Source organism: Bacillus rossius, chromosome 13, assembly GCF_032445375.1.
Source record: "Bacillus rossius redtenbacheri isolate Brsri chromosome 13, Brsri_v3, whole genome shotgun sequence".
Classification (NCBI taxonomy): Eukaryota; Metazoa; Arthropoda; class Insecta; order Phasmatodea; family Bacillidae; genus Bacillus; species Bacillus rossius.
In genome coordinates this window covers 31,378,604-31,394,377 of record NC_086340.1, presented here as the reverse complement: position 1 = coordinate 31,394,377, position 15,774 = coordinate 31,378,604, and the positions used below count along the sequence as shown (strand labels likewise).

Genomic DNA, 15,774 nt, shown 5'->3' with positions numbered 1-15,774 from the left:
GCACTTCGAAACTTTCAAACATTCCCTTCCCCCTCCACCCTTCATCAAGCCTAGTTATTTCCAATTATGCGCACGTCCATCAAATACTTTTACATTTTGCTATTTTGGAAAATCAAATCTTGAGTAAAAAATTAAGTATTAAAATTTATATGAAGTGAAATACCACTCAATGATTTACTCATTGCGAATTCTCAGGAAATATAATACCTAAAGACTTGAAATTTACCATGTGTATTCCTTTTGTTACGTCGACATCCGCTAACAAAGGATATTACGAAAATTAGCTACCAAGGCGGGTTGCGGGTACGTTAAAGAACAAAAATTTCCCATCTTTCAAGTATTCTATCCTACAGATTTGAGACTCGACAGGGATGTTCTTTATATTACATACACATTAAATGAAGACTACTTACTTTTTTTTTCTAAAATTAGCCTCCATGGTGAGTTGTGGGGGACTTTAAATATTAAATTAACCGTTTTTAAAGTATATTTTCTAAAGACTTTAAGTTCAGCAGTGATGTTTCTTTTATTACATAGCCATCATCTGAGAATGTTTTAGTTCCGAAAATCTGCGCCCCAATTAGGATTGCTCGGGTGTTAAAAATAAAAATTCCACTATTTCAACAATAATTTATACAAACTTTTGTGGGGGGTTAAAAATAAAATTTACTGTTATTCTAGTATATTTCCAACAGACGTGAAATTATGCAGTGTTAAACCTTATACTACATAGTCATCAACTGAGAACGGAATTATCAAAATTCTACTCCCAAGGGTGATTTAGCCGGGCAACGCTGGGTAATTTAGTTAGTTAAGTATAAAGTTAAAAAAAATACTGTCTTTTTTGGCATGACTTAAAAAGTACTGGCTAATTTCTAAGAAACTTTATTTGTTAGTAAGAATTTTAACCATCTTTAACATTAGACATTGTGATGACGAAATTCCACCCCCTTAATGACGGAAAAGGGTAACATGTTGTTCTAGTAATAAAATTTATCTCCAATGCTAATAAAGTAAAAGTTAAGTTATTGGTTGTAAATATTAAAGATACCATAATTACTAAAATCATTTTCCCATTTTTTTTTAATTCTACCCCTAAGGAGTGCGAGTGAGGTAATTTTAGTTTAATGAAATAAAAAAGCATATATCCAAATATACCAGAGCAGTAGGTAATAAACTAAGATCAGACATGGCTTTATGATTGTAGAAACATTTTTTCTTTCGCCATACTAACAGCTACCATGAGTTTTTAATGTCTATTATATTAGACTACAGATGTTTTTTAATTCTTAAAAAATGTTTAGCTTAAAAACTATTAAACATTTAAATCCGCTCGTATGATATGGATCTTAAAATGTTCCAAACAAGATAAGATGTGTATCGAGAAATTTCTGCGTTTGTCTTCAAGCTGTTAAATCTCTTCACCCAACTAGCTTAAGTATAATTGACAGACTGCTCCAATGTGGTATGTGCTGCCTGTTAAGTGAGACAGGGCGATAATAATCTGAGTCTAAAGACAGTTTGGATTGAATTGAGGTCATCTATCCACACGATCAGTCCAGGTGCTAGGTTTGGAACGAACAGACTGAACTGACAGTTTGGACTAAACTGAAGTCTCCCCACACACGATCAGTCTTGTGGTTGCTGTTCCTTTTGGATGTAATCATAAACAATTTAACTGCTTACCTTATTTTAATAGTGTACGTTAAAATACAATTATCTTATTTTGCTACACAGAACAGATGTTCCTCAAAGTTTTATACTTATTTTCAAAGTCAAATGTATTTCGGTACACCTACAGCTTTGCGTCACAAACACACCCAATTTCTTTTCTTATTTTAATATTTATTTTTTAAAATAAAACTGGATACGCAATAAGGATCTATTGCCCTATCTGTTTGTGTACATATCCCTTCTGCGGTATGCGCTGTTTTGCGAATGTACCTAGGCCTTAGTGATGAAACTGCTACACACAGTTGCGGACGCGGGGAAGGGTGTATATGGGGGACACATTTCTCCTCCTCCCCCCCCCCTCCCAGTTTGGAAAAAAATTTGCAAAATATCAGTGAAGAAAGGTTTTTATTTTGGGTTATGCAAGGTGAGCTGTTGTAACAATTGCAATTTCAATTATGGCTACACGTGTTCAAATATATATCTTTTTTTTCTTTTTTTCTCAAATTTCTTCCTCTTCCTAGCACAAGTGGAGGAAAAATAATATCTCAACGACTTCACCACTCCAACCTTATTAAACTGCGGGCAATTATTTATTGCGATAGTAATCATTTGCTTCATGTGGTACACTGAAACATGCTGAAAGACAGCACCGACATGCATACCTGCAAACACGAGTCCTGCATGGAGACCACCTCTGCTGTCTCTGCAACTTCGAATACTTCGTACTCGTCGTCGTAGTTTTCGGCGATGAACCTGTCGTCACTCTGCAGCACGCGAGTTTCGGCGCTCGACTTCAGAGGGCTCTGCCGAGAAGACTTCTCGGCTACTGGTATGCGGAGCCGCACGTCGAAGTGGTCTGTTGAAACATCTGCAATACAATTTTATTGAATAAAGGACATAGAAACTGACCACAAGACGCCATCTTGGTTTAAACAAAACTTAAACCATAACAATTTTCTATCGCTACTTTTCAGAATTGGCCTTCTTTAAGGGGGATAAACCTTCCCATCTTGCTAACTCAAACATTTTGATACCACTTGCCATAAAGCTTCCGTGCTAAATTTTTTGGGTTGACATGGCACAGAACTTAACTTTGGCTACTTGCTGAAGTCAACACTTGTGAACTGATGTGATTATCGCGATATTTTTAGTCGTCCGAATGAAATAAGTTATTTTTCTACTAGAGTATGTTATTATCTTTGAAATATTTGTGCAATGGGAGTGCATGACTTGATGTAAGCTTTTGGACATACGCCATTGCTAAGCACATGTCTGTTAGTAAATATATGGTTTCAATAAGGTATAGAATGTTTGAGAAAATTAATTTATGCCTTGACATGCCAATTGTGGGATAAATAGTTCAAAATTAGAGTTACAGCGAAAACTTGGAAAAATCCTAGATGATGAGGCATAATCCCCCGTAAGGCATAGTAGGCTATATACAATTCAATGGAATACTTGTACTTAGTTCATGATGACTAACTGTTTAAAATAGTTTTCTCTGTCAAGCCATAAGTGTTTAGTATTGAGAATGACTACAATTGTTATAGTACTGACGTTAGAAACTATGTTCTGGTCTTGGTAATTCAAATTTTCAAGATAAGAGTATATAAATGGTATTATCCTGAAAACTGTTCAAATCAATTTGGCACCTTCTGCTTAAAATCTATCCGTCTTAATTATTCTATACCTTTCAATTAAGTTCATTGATTCAAATTAGTATGGAATAAACCATAGCTTATGTTTTAAAATTAACATCTAGAAATCAAAGGGCAGTCAGCTAAAGTTGTTTCTGTACAACTTTATAAATTCTTTGTAAAATATTATTTTAAAATCAATGATTATTCCAATCCAAAAATTTAAATTTAAAATTATAAACCTTCTTTATATCCTAGCAACTTGCCTTTCCTAAAATCCAAACTGTTGTTTAACACGGAAGTGCCTCCACAGACTCAAGATAGGCCATTGCTTGGCTTGTTGCAGCAAATGCATATTTGTGATTAATATAAGTCTTAAACACTGTCCTGAAGCGTGAGACGATTAGGTATACTTTTAAACACACGAGACAATTTATGTATTACCATTGTCATATCAGTATTAAAATGTTTGTGCATGAATAGTTGGATACTATCCAGGACACAAGTTGAATGGAGAAAACTCATAATATTACATTCATGTTTCTTTAAAATCTGTTCAACTTACCAATACTTATCTCTCTGCCGGATTTTTGAGAGTTCGTGTCCATAACCTCATCATTGTATGCAACCAAAGTCTCTGGAGTTGAAGAGTGTCCTTTGTTCAGCTGTGATATTCTGTCCGCCGAGTCGCGTGTCATCGTGATTATGTGATTTGATACCACTGCACTTGTCGGCACCAGGCTGGTACCAGTGTCCGGTGACGTCGTGACCATGCGATTTGATACCACTGCACTTGTCGGCACCAGGCTGGTACCGGTGTCCGGTGACGTCGTGACCATGCGATTTGATACTACTGCACTTGTCGGCACCAGGCTGGTACCGGTGTCCGGTGACGTCGTGACCATGCGATTTGATACCACTGCACTTGTCGGCACCAGGCTGGTACCGGTGTCCGGTGACGTCAACTTCTGGTCGCCTCTCTCCGCCGCGTCGGTGGCGGTGGGTCCGTCCCTGCCCTCGGGAGCTCTGGCATCCGCGCTCTTCTTCGTGTGGCTCGTCTGGTTCTCCACCCAGCTGCGGATCATCAGCTCCTTGTGCTCGTCCATGAAGCCGTAGCCGGGTGCGCCGCCGTCCTGCAGAGGCCCGTCCACCCAGGTCTCCTCCTGCAGGTCCAGCGCCTCCGCCACGCGAGACTTGGGGATGCGCGGACCGTCCACCCACTGCTCGTCGCTGGTGAGCGGCGCCGGGTCCTCGCCCAGCAGAGCACTCTTCCTCGGCGACAGCGACCTGGTGAGAGGGTTCCTCCCGACCCTGGCAGGAAAACTCCTGCAGCTCGCGTTCTTCATCCCCGGCGGTTTCTGGTCACCGCAGACAGCAGCTCCGTTCTCAGCGACTTCGTCGGGCTTGTTTTCTTCGTGTTTGGCGGCTGTGGATGTCTTCCCGGAGAGACACCTGGAGTCCTTGGTCCCGAGGTTGGACGCGCGTGTCGGAGGATGTTCCCCGTCTGTGGCGTCGTCGGTCGCCCCCAGGTAGATGACTGTGTCCGCCGACTGCTCGCTGCTGGAAGGCTCCACGTCGCTGCCTTCGGTGGGCTGGCTGCTATCTGGCTTCTTGTAGCTGCAGATCACGGACGGCCCGAAGAACTGAAATTAGAAAAGAAACACATAAAATAACGATTCACATGTTAAAAAATAATTATTCACAAGATGCTCTGCATCGAAAATATCTTTTAAAAAATATTTGCTTATCAGAAAAAAGCTAATCACCACTTTCTCAAGAGAATTTATACATTTTAATCAGTGGTTGTTCTATTTATTCCAGGTCACTGTAAGTCAAATTATAGGAGCTGCTGGTTATTAATAATATTTTTACATGCAAAACAGCATTCTGGCTAGAGACGATTCTATAATACTTATCTACTTTAAGGTTGAGTTTACAGTGTGCCAAATAGCTATACAGTAAGAATAACAGCAACATAACATCCAATATTACACACACACACTTGACAAATTTGTGAACACAAATTTAAGTCATGCAGGAGTTAGGATCCAAAAAACATAACACTCGCCAACAATGCTCCAAGTCCATATTGGTTAAGCATATATTAAATAAATATATTCACTGGCCCAAGATGAAATATGTAAGGTTGTTATCTTCTTGGTATTAGGGATTTTCGGGAGATGGCATGTTGTGACATGTATGCAGTCACTTTCTATTCCACCATCATCATATTGCAAAACCCAAAATATTTTGGAAATGACCACAATTTATTTTTGTTAATAAGTACGAATTAGAATTCGCATAGTTCAACACAGTCACTTCCATAAAATGCGATCATATAAAACTGTTTTCATAATACAACAACACTAAACTTATGCTGATGTTTTGGGTGTCTCGCAAACATGACGCTGGACTAAAAAACAGCCTCCCGTGTTTTTTGAGCACTGCCACAGCCTGGTTACCTTGATCTTCCTGTGCCTGATGCGGTGCAGCCTCGCAGACAGCTGCAAGGTGGCGAGCGTGTCCGCGTGGTGGCAAGACAAGGGCGACACATGCGCCACCACCGTCGTGTGGCACATCAGGGAACTGAAGCAGTCCTTCAGCAGCTGCGTCAGCTTGTGGTCCCTGCACAGACCGAGGCCAGTGATTAGGAGTATCAGCCTTCAGACATGAAGCCTTTTTTCTACATTTCTTCTTCTTCTTCTTCTTCTGATTTTCACATACCAATATGGTGGACGTTTGTTTGAATTTGTATCAGCTGTTCTAACCTACCGACTGTAGTTAAGCTGTTCGGAAGAAAATTAGATCAAAGTATTACTCGTTAATACTTTTATATGCATATATATTAAAAGTCCAAAAAAAAATCTTCATGATACAATAGTAATGAGCTACCATTTTTCTCCAATTTAACCGCCAAAACAGGCAGAGCTGATAAGTTTGTAAACAAACGGCCGCCATGTTGGTACATGCAGTACACTGAAACATCCTCCTCCTCGTTTGGATTCACCTCTCTCGTCAAGAACCGGACCTTATTCTCCATCTGCATATTTCCTTGATCTCTTGCTTCTGCTATTTTCAAACGTCCTTGGCACAGTGGAGGAAGAAGCGTATGCAGAATTTCATTTCGCGTGGGATAGAACCTCCTGAGCTGCTGTTTGCTTTCAATTTCTTTTTCTTTGTTGGTGAAAATATTATTATTATTTTTGACGTGACAACGTCTAATAAATCGATGAACGCCGGCTGTACTCACGAAAAAGGATGACTCATTGTCCCGTTACGCGCATTGTCCCGTTGCAATTTGTCCCGTTACGCTCATTGTACGCTTGCGCCGCATCTATCTCTCTTCCACTCGATTGGAACAACCATCGATTTGACTTTTTCGAGGCACATTAAACTTGAAACACGCCCATTAGTTTCCTAATTTTCCTATCATCGTCCTATCCTTAACAGAATAACACAGATTGGAAGAAGTTAAATAGCAAACATGTATAAACGTTATAGTTAAAATAATTTCTTCGTTAAAGTAATAAACATATTTGAATTAATGAGTGCAAATAAAAGTTTATTTATCAATTAAATTGTACATTTCATTTCACTCCTTCTTTGTATCCATACAAAATAGTGATAATTCAATAAAAATGATTTAATTTTATTCATAAAAGTATGCAATCATTTCATTAATGTTTTGTTATGACGTTGTCACGTTAAACTATCGTCCGTAAACCGACTTTACAGATAACCATTTTTTTTAGGATTTCTTTGGTATGAGAAGGAGGTGGACTACAATATTGTCCACTCCCGACAAACTCTTATCGAGAGCCATATCATGTGACACAGTGCCGGATGATTATGTAGCCTGGAAGGATGCTTCGCATTAGCTAACTCAGGTCCAGTCACAAGCGTGAATGTCAATTTACTCGTATCATACTTTAGTCTAAAACCGATAAACCAAGATTAGGTCAGCGCATCCTAAGTAAATAAAAACAGCATACCGAATTGAAATCATTTTCTTTTCGCTTTCTCCTATCCTGCAGGAGGAAAACAGGATTGTTATAACTGTAAAGATGTGTGTAATGTGGTGATATCATAATGGTAGATAACGATATTGTGTTTTATGCAGAGGGCCAACATGATATTTCGATTAACCAATAGAAATCATGATATAAGCATTGATATCTTAATTTCTTTATGTATAGTACTCCATCATAAAATTCTCATTAGTAGTATATGAATGGGGCTCTGGTGCCTGATTCGGATGTGTGGGCTGCAGCCGATGTCCGCCATCTTAGATTTCGATATCACGGCAGCCATATTGGATGACCTTGTACTTGACCCCAGTAGCCATGTTGGATTCACCATTTTGAATAATTAACTCCATTTTGAATTCCGTCATTTGGAATTATGATATAAGCATTGCAATTTTAGTTATTACCGCCATCTTGAAAACCTGTAATTATTATTAAAGCATACTGAGAAAATTTAAAAATTTAAAAAAATATATATAATAAACTTTAATAAAAACATTCCACTATTTTCAATTATGATGTAACATTTCAATTACCATTATGGCCGCCATCTTGAAAATCCGTAATTATTATTAAAACACACTGGGAAAATTTTGAAATGTAAAAAATATATATTAAAACTTTAATAAAAAATTTCCGCCATTTTGAATTATGATGTAACCATTTCATTTACCTTTTTGGTCGGCATCTTGAAAATCCGTAATTAAGTTAGAAAAAAAATGAAATGTATATAAAATTTATTTAACTACAATTATAATAAAATTTATATTAAAACTGCAATTACATCATGGAGCTCACAGTCCCCGGTTTAACCCCGTAAGGGCAAAATAAAAATGGTGATGGATCCTTCTTCCACGGAGGAGACCATTAGATTGACCGCCCACCATCAATATTGAAGAATATATTACGTCAGGCTGTATGATGTCATTGCAGCCATCTTGGTCCCACCATTTTCTTTGCCTCTGCTAGAGTGAACTGCAGCCATATTAGTTTAATTTTTACCCACTAGATACAATATTAATTATTACCTCGACATCTGCCATTTTGTCAGCCATCTTGACTGCCATCTAAAATCTCTCATTTTAACCTAGAAATTCGGGAAACAATCACAAATTCATTTTTTAAAAAATTATTAATTTATGTGTTCTTTGAATCGATATGTGCATGTCCTTGATCAAGGCAAAAAAATAATAATTTTATGTAAAGTATTATAATCTCAATAAATATGGTGTAAAGTTCTAAAAGACATTTAAATTACTTTAATACCAGCCTCCAATAAGCCGATGATGACATATTGACCACCATCTTGGAAATTCGTAATTATTTAGCTAGAAATTCGGGAAAAAATTCAAAAATCATCGATGTATTCAGGTCTTTACTTAAATCATTGTCAATTCATTACTTTTTTTATCAAACAAGAATCGAACCAAAAACTGAAATTAATCGTATCACCCCAAAATAAGTGAGTTTTTTGATGAATGATGGAATTTTTTTCCCAAATTTCTAGGTTAATAATTAGAGATTTTCAAGATGGCAGCCAAGATAGCTGACAAAATGGCAGATGTAGATATAATATTAAACACTGCACTCTAGTGGGTAAAAATTAAACTACTATGGTGGCAGCACACTAGCAGATAAAAAGACAATGACGGATCCAAGATGGCTGCCATGATTTCATAATGGCTGATGTAATATATGCTTCAATATTGGTGGTGGGAGGTCAGTCTGCTGATGGTCTCCGTGGAGGAAGGTTCCGTCACTATTTTACTATTTTTATTTTACCTCACCGGGTTCGAACGGAGGATTCCGAGCTTCATGGTATAAGTGCGATTTTAACTTAACTTTTATTAAAATTGTATTTACATAAAATTTATATAAATACTAATTTTTTGTTTCTATTTTCTAGCTCAAATATTGTGGAATTTTAAGATTGTGGCCATAATATTATTGCAAGGGTTACATCATAATTCGAAATGGCATAAAATAAAATGGCAGAATGTTTTTATTATTTTTTTTTAAATTTTAGAATTTTCTCCAAATCTTCTGATAATAATTACAGATTTTCAATATGGCGTCCGTAAGTAAAACTGCAACATTTATGTCTTAATTCTAAATGGCGGAATTTTCTAGAGACCAAAATGATGCATAAAACAAATTAAAATGGTGTATTTGATGAAATAATTAAAACTGGCATAATACAAGAAGGCGGATTCAAGATGGCCACTGGGGCCAGTGTCAAGGGCAAAGGCCAAGGTCATCCTAGATTGCCCTCGTGACGTCACAAACCAAGAAGGCGGAAATCTGCTCCAGTTCCACGCCTCGGCACCAGGCGCCGGAGCCCCATTACTATACTACTCTCATTTGTTTAGAATTATTAAACGCTAAGTTATTTTTAAATGCACTGGTTATAAAATATAAATGCTTACTAATTCTTGGCTCCTGGGTCGAGACCAAGTCCTTGTAAATTATGATGTTCCCCTACGTTTCAACGTGTCTTTTTGCAGCCCTTTTCAAGGGAGATTAACAACGGAGCCTGGTTTTCTGGCTCAGTTTTATACAGGGCCATATCGCAGCCTAACACCAGAACACCTGGCCTCGGTTGTTGATCGCCCTTGAAAACGGTTGCACCACCTGGGACTGGAAGACCTTGCAGCCTCGGCTAGCGACATCATGGTCAGTATGTCTACAGGAAGCCTGGGATTCACTGACGCTCCGAACATATCTATGCTCGCTCGCGCAAATCCGTGGTTCCAATAATAAGTAAAATAAAAACTTTTACGCGGGGATTTATACGTTATTGCCAACAATTTCCGAACCAAAACTGATGTTTAACGCTAACTCTTTGTTGATTTTTTTTTTTTAATATTTGCCTTTGTGTAACATGGGATTTTTTTATTTGACTTGTAATTAACAGTTTAACATTGCTACGGAGAGCGCAGGCAGTTTTGGATGGCTGTAAGGCATCGGGCGCGGCAGGTAAGAGCCGAGGTCGGTATGCTGGCCAGGCTGCACGGTGAACATAGAATAATTATTTATTCCGAACATAGTTATAAGGCTAAATGGCTACAACGATACATCAATCACATAAAAAAATTATCTTTGTATAAAAATACCAACTCAGGAAATTTAATGCTTACTGAGAGCTGAAACATCCCTGAAATATGTATGTTATGCTTACTTATAAGACCAAGGGGTTTTGAACCATTAAATATTCAGCCCTGGCTACAGACGTGACAACAAACATTCATTGAAAAGGACACACGTTTGGATAAAACATGCACCTTGTGATTCCTCCGCCAAACCTCCATGCTTCCGCATCCTCGCAGACGGCATCTAGGTGTGTTCGTCCCGATCGGTCATTCCCGTCCCAAGTACTGGGACCAATCACAGCTTGACTGTGCGTTCCCCTGCATAAATAACGTGCTAGAACACCAGACCTTCATTTGCCAATCGCCCTTGAAGATGGATGCATGAAAGGCATGCCGAAACGACGGGCTCACCAGAAGCGAGTAGAAGTAATGAGTGACTCTGACCACGAATCTTCTACGTTCTCTAAATTACTCTCGCAATGGGGAGGACTGATTGACTGATTTAAAACTTCATGTTCGACAAACGCCATTACTAGTTTACAGTGTGTCATAGTAAAAAAAAAAGAACTGAAGATTATTAATGAAGACGGGAACGCCGAAACTCCGCAACTGTTGTGTTTTAAGACGTATATTATGTTCGTCTGTGTAATCTTCGTCGTGCTGACAGAATGTTGATTTTCATTTCATCACCGGGGTCGAATGAGCTTCGCTGTATTTCCGTTTTGTTATCCGATTTCAAACATCGTTGGATTCCTCTGTTAGTAGCTATGTTTTACGTTTTTTTTGTCTGTATTTACTGCTCTTATCGCAATTGTCTCGTCTTTGTCAGCCCATTGTGTTCGTCTGTGCAGTTATATTGTTCTGATTAATTCCATCTAAGGAATGCTCTGTGCTGTCTATGCATGTAACATTTGACACAGGCTGATTCTGGCTTGGTTTTCTGAATGTGTGTTTATGTATTCAACTTTCGTTCGTCCTTTCTCGGGTTTTCTTTATGACACACAGTATAACATTTCCAAACACAATTTTCATACATAGAAAAAAATTGAAATTAATTTTATACATTTTACATGATAAAGAAATACAAATCTCTACACGAACAATAATAAACAAATCCCTACACGAACATTATAATTCTAAGTAATACTATGTAAATAAACTTATAAGGACGGTAAAAAGTGTATAAAACTGCACACGAACAATATTATTTATAAATTGCCACACAAAAATATTTTATAATACTACAAGAAAACTAAAAAATAACAATTACTACAAAATTTTACAATACATTGCTATAGTTTTTTTTGCATACATGAAATAAATATTTCTTATCGTGCTTATGAAAACTGGTGCATAATATTAAATTTGTATTATGTTTTATAGAAGCATAACTGTTTTATACCGTTGAAAATATAATCAAATAATAAATAATTAGAATTTATGTTGTTTTAATAACTATGCCTATTAATTTTCTCGGTTAATACTGGGAAAGGAATTCCAGAAACGGTTTACAAATATCTTTAACTATTGGAGGTACTGAGACAACAAAAAGCATAAATGACTGTTCAACAATCCAAAACTAGTATTATTCCAAAAATAAATTTGTAGTGATAGAATTGCTTCCATGTACATGTACAAATGGTAAATTATTTGTATTTTAATGGGTTATTTCAGATCTATTGCCAAATATATTAACATCCTATGATAATACATTAACACTTACTGTATTGTAACTTAGACACAAAAAAAAAAGATATTTTGATGTGTAACATCTCAGCCAAGTAATTTCGTTAATAGACCATAATTCGCATGGAACGGAAATGTGAAACCATGTGATGATATCTGTGGCGTATGGTGCGAACTAAAGTTCACAAAGCAAATGAAAACTTTATAGTATTGTTAAGAACGTGAGAAAGGCCGGAACACGTGCAGGTGCAGAGTTGGCTGGCGACTGCCGCAACATGATATGCGCCGCGCGTGCCTGGAAGATAACAAGGATTGTCGCTTTCCCCCCTCCTTCCCACCACTCCCCGCGCGGCGCCATGCCTTTGACACGTAACTGACACCTGACAACTGCGGAGTTACGCGAGTCACGGACACGTGTTTCGAGAGATTTCTGCCGTCGGGTTGGCGCGGAATGACGCGACTGGCCCCAGCCGCGCTCGGTAGTTCTGGAAGGATTCTGGGCCTTTATAAGATGTGTGACATAAGTAGTGGCCATCAATAAAACTGTGTAGTGGAATAAAATCTTTAATCGGGCTATCATTTACAAACCCGCGGTAAATCGCAACAGTATTAACGGTAAAATAAATTTTAACAAGGTGGGCAGTATTTTAATAAAATTCCTTGTCGAAAATCAGGCCCAAAGCCGGGGTTAAGTAGTTTTCAACTCTTTTTCGCTAAACAGTTTGAAATTTCTGTCTGCTAATCAAATGAATCAAAAGTCGATGTATTTGCTGCGGCACCGAGTTCTAGTGGCGGGTGAGGAAACCATGTGTGATTCGTGTCCAGAAATTTAGTTGAAAACATAATTCGCTAATATTTATCACAAAGTGACAAAGTTTCGTATTTGCAACATGAAAACGCATGACTGTTCGTTACCGTGGTTATATATTACACATATCTGGCGAGTGAAAGACTCGCTAATATTGTTTTTATCTATATTTATTTACAACTAATAAGTTTAATTTTTATTTCCTTGGTATTTTTCTTTTCTCAATATCACGTTAACTGCGTTGTGACAGTTAAATTGTTCGTATGTTAAGCGCGGTAAATGTCTACTGCGCATGACTTTCGTGCGTGATCCACAGGTTTCAGGTAGCTAGCGCTCTGGGCAGATAATATCTAGCCGCATCCTACCCCACAAAAATCATAAAAATATTACGAATTCAATATTATTTACTATCAGTTTTAAAAAGCACATTATGTTACTAAAAACTAATGACATGGACTGTTTGTCATTTTTAATTTAATTTTATAAGTGGTTGTTTCAATTTTATAACAACGGAAATAAAAATGTGTCTAAAATATTTTGGTTGTTGGCCTAATATTTTTAAGCATATTTTTTTTTTTAGTAAAACTAACATTTCCTCTTGACATGTAATTATTTTTTTTTTTTTAATCTAATTATTACGTTAAACTTATTCTTACCGTAGTAGCTTGGCTTCTGGGTTGTAGCCGCGTCCTTGGGTGAATAATTCACCGACGTTTCGGTCGACATTCACAGTCGCCATCAACAGGGAGCAGCTACCAGTAGGTAACTGCTCCCTGACGACGGCGACTGCAATGTCGACCGAAACGTCGGTGAATTATCCACCCGAGGACGCGGCTACAACAGCTACTCCAGACAATGGTCCGGTGGTGTAACAGCCGCTCACCTGTGCGGGAGGTGCTTGTGGCCGCTGAAGACAGCCAGCAGCACGCTGCCCAGGGCGCTCAGGGACATGTCCTTGCCCCTGGCGCGGCGGCAGTCGCCCGCCTCCACCAGGTGCAGCCGGCTGCGGCCGCCCGCCACCGCTGCGGCACACGACACCGCCCGATCTCTCCCGAGCACGCCCGAACCTCTCCGTCCGCGATCAACCACCACCGCACCGTCTCGCATTAACTATACAGCTCATCAACAATAAGCCACCATTTTGGGAAAATACCTTAGTTAATAATAATCTCAGAATATAACCACCATTCGGCAATAATTCTTGCATTAATTATAATACTTTTTAATAATAATATTTTTTAATTCATTTTTAGTAATTTTCATGGATATGTTCTAAGCATGTGTATTAGTAATGTAAATTTATTATGTAGTCAATTCCTTTAAGATTTTTTTTAGTAGTTGTGTTTTTGTATTTTTTAATTTGCTTTGATTGTATATGCTTTTTAATGTGTTGTGTGTGATTGCTAGGATATCCGTGTCCACACTTAACATTAATTTGTTTTCCTTATTTATTATCTATGTTTATGTTGATTGAATTTGTATTTGTTTAAAACTTATACAGTGCTAACCTATTTTGTATATGTCTATTGGTTGATGTTTAATTAATGTATAAAAAATTTAATACTTATAAATTACACATTTTAAATGATGCACACCTTACCCAAATAATGTTATAACTCAGAAGTCCAAATCTACACTACCAAAAAAATGAGTTTTAGCGAGATTTGTAATGATTTATAAAAATTATTTACATATAATTTATACAAAATAACTATACTAACAAATATTTTAACTTTGAAAAACACAACTAAATAATTCAAAGTTACTGGGTGGTTTTGGCCCGGAAAGTGTACTATACCTAGGAAAATTTTGCCTAAATAGACATGAAGTTGTGACGGTGCGTATTAAGTTCTTTTGAGCCTGTGCTGAAGGAAGGATCAAGATGGGGTTGATTGACAGGCCGCAGGCCCGTAACACACGCCACCAAATTTCAGGTCAGGCCTAGGCAACGCAGATGACGCCACTCTTAAATCCCGTGCTGGGCAGTAAATGGTTGATTGACTGACAGGCTGCAGGAAAATGATGCAAACAACCATATTTAAGGTCAGGTCTTGGAGGTGTGCATTAGATTGCTCTTTGAGTCCGCAATGGAGGGACAGGACACGGGGTTTGTTAACAGGCCACAGGAAAATGACGTACACCACCATATTCAAGGTCACGACATGACGGCGTGGATGGAGTAACTCGTTGAGCACACGCTGTATTATAGAATGTGGGGTTAATTAATAGGCCGAAATCAAATGATGCATGCTGGCATATTCCAGGTCAGGCACAGACGGCGTAGTTAAGTCACCCTTTGTTTATTACTGGGGTGGAGACACCGGTTTGATTTATAGGCCGTAGGCAAATTATGCTTTTCGCCATATTCCAAGTTAGGCTGTAATGGCATGTATGAAGTCACTTTTTGTGTCTTACTCGGGTGGTAGACGAGGGGGTGATTTACAGGCCAAAAGCTAATGATGTTACATTGCCATATTACATGTCTGGTCATGATGGTGTGAATGAAGTATCTCTTTGAACCCGCGCCGGGAGATGGGGTGTGGGGTTGATTAACAGGCCGATTGCAAATAATGTACGCCACTATATACCAGGTCAGGCTGTGATTGCATGCTTGAATTCACCCTTTGAGACTTACTGGGGTGAGATGAGGTGTTGATTGATAGGCTGCAGGGTAATTATGAATGTTGGAATATTGCATGGTCGGCAATGGTGCCGTGGCTGAAGTCATATTTGAGCCCATGCTGGGGTTCGTGGCGCGGGGTTGATTAACAGGCCGAAGGCAAATGATGCATGCCGCCATGTTCCTGGACAGTCTGTGATGGTGTGTATGAAATAACTCTTTGAGCCTTACTCGG

The 15,774-nt window shown here is 38.3% G+C and overlaps 1 protein-coding gene across 1 annotated transcript in view; it reads right to left on the bottom strand.

Moving 5' to 3' along the window:
- Positions 1–2,156: 2,156 nt before the first annotated feature.
- LOC134538616 (kinesin-like protein CG14535) overlaps positions 2,157–15,774 on the bottom strand; it is a 55,211-nt gene continuing 41,593 nt past the window's right edge. The window contains exons 7-9 of the mRNA XM_063380047.1: positions 13,803–13,941; positions 5,774–5,936; positions 2,157–4,954 (exon numbers count right to left, since the gene is read on the bottom strand). Coding sequence (XP_063236117.1) covers positions 3,857–4,954; positions 5,774–5,936; positions 13,803–13,941 — 1,400 coding nt within the window. The 3' untranslated portion in view covers positions 2,157–3,856. The remainder of the gene's footprint in view (positions 4,955–5,773; positions 5,937–13,802; positions 13,942–15,774) is intronic.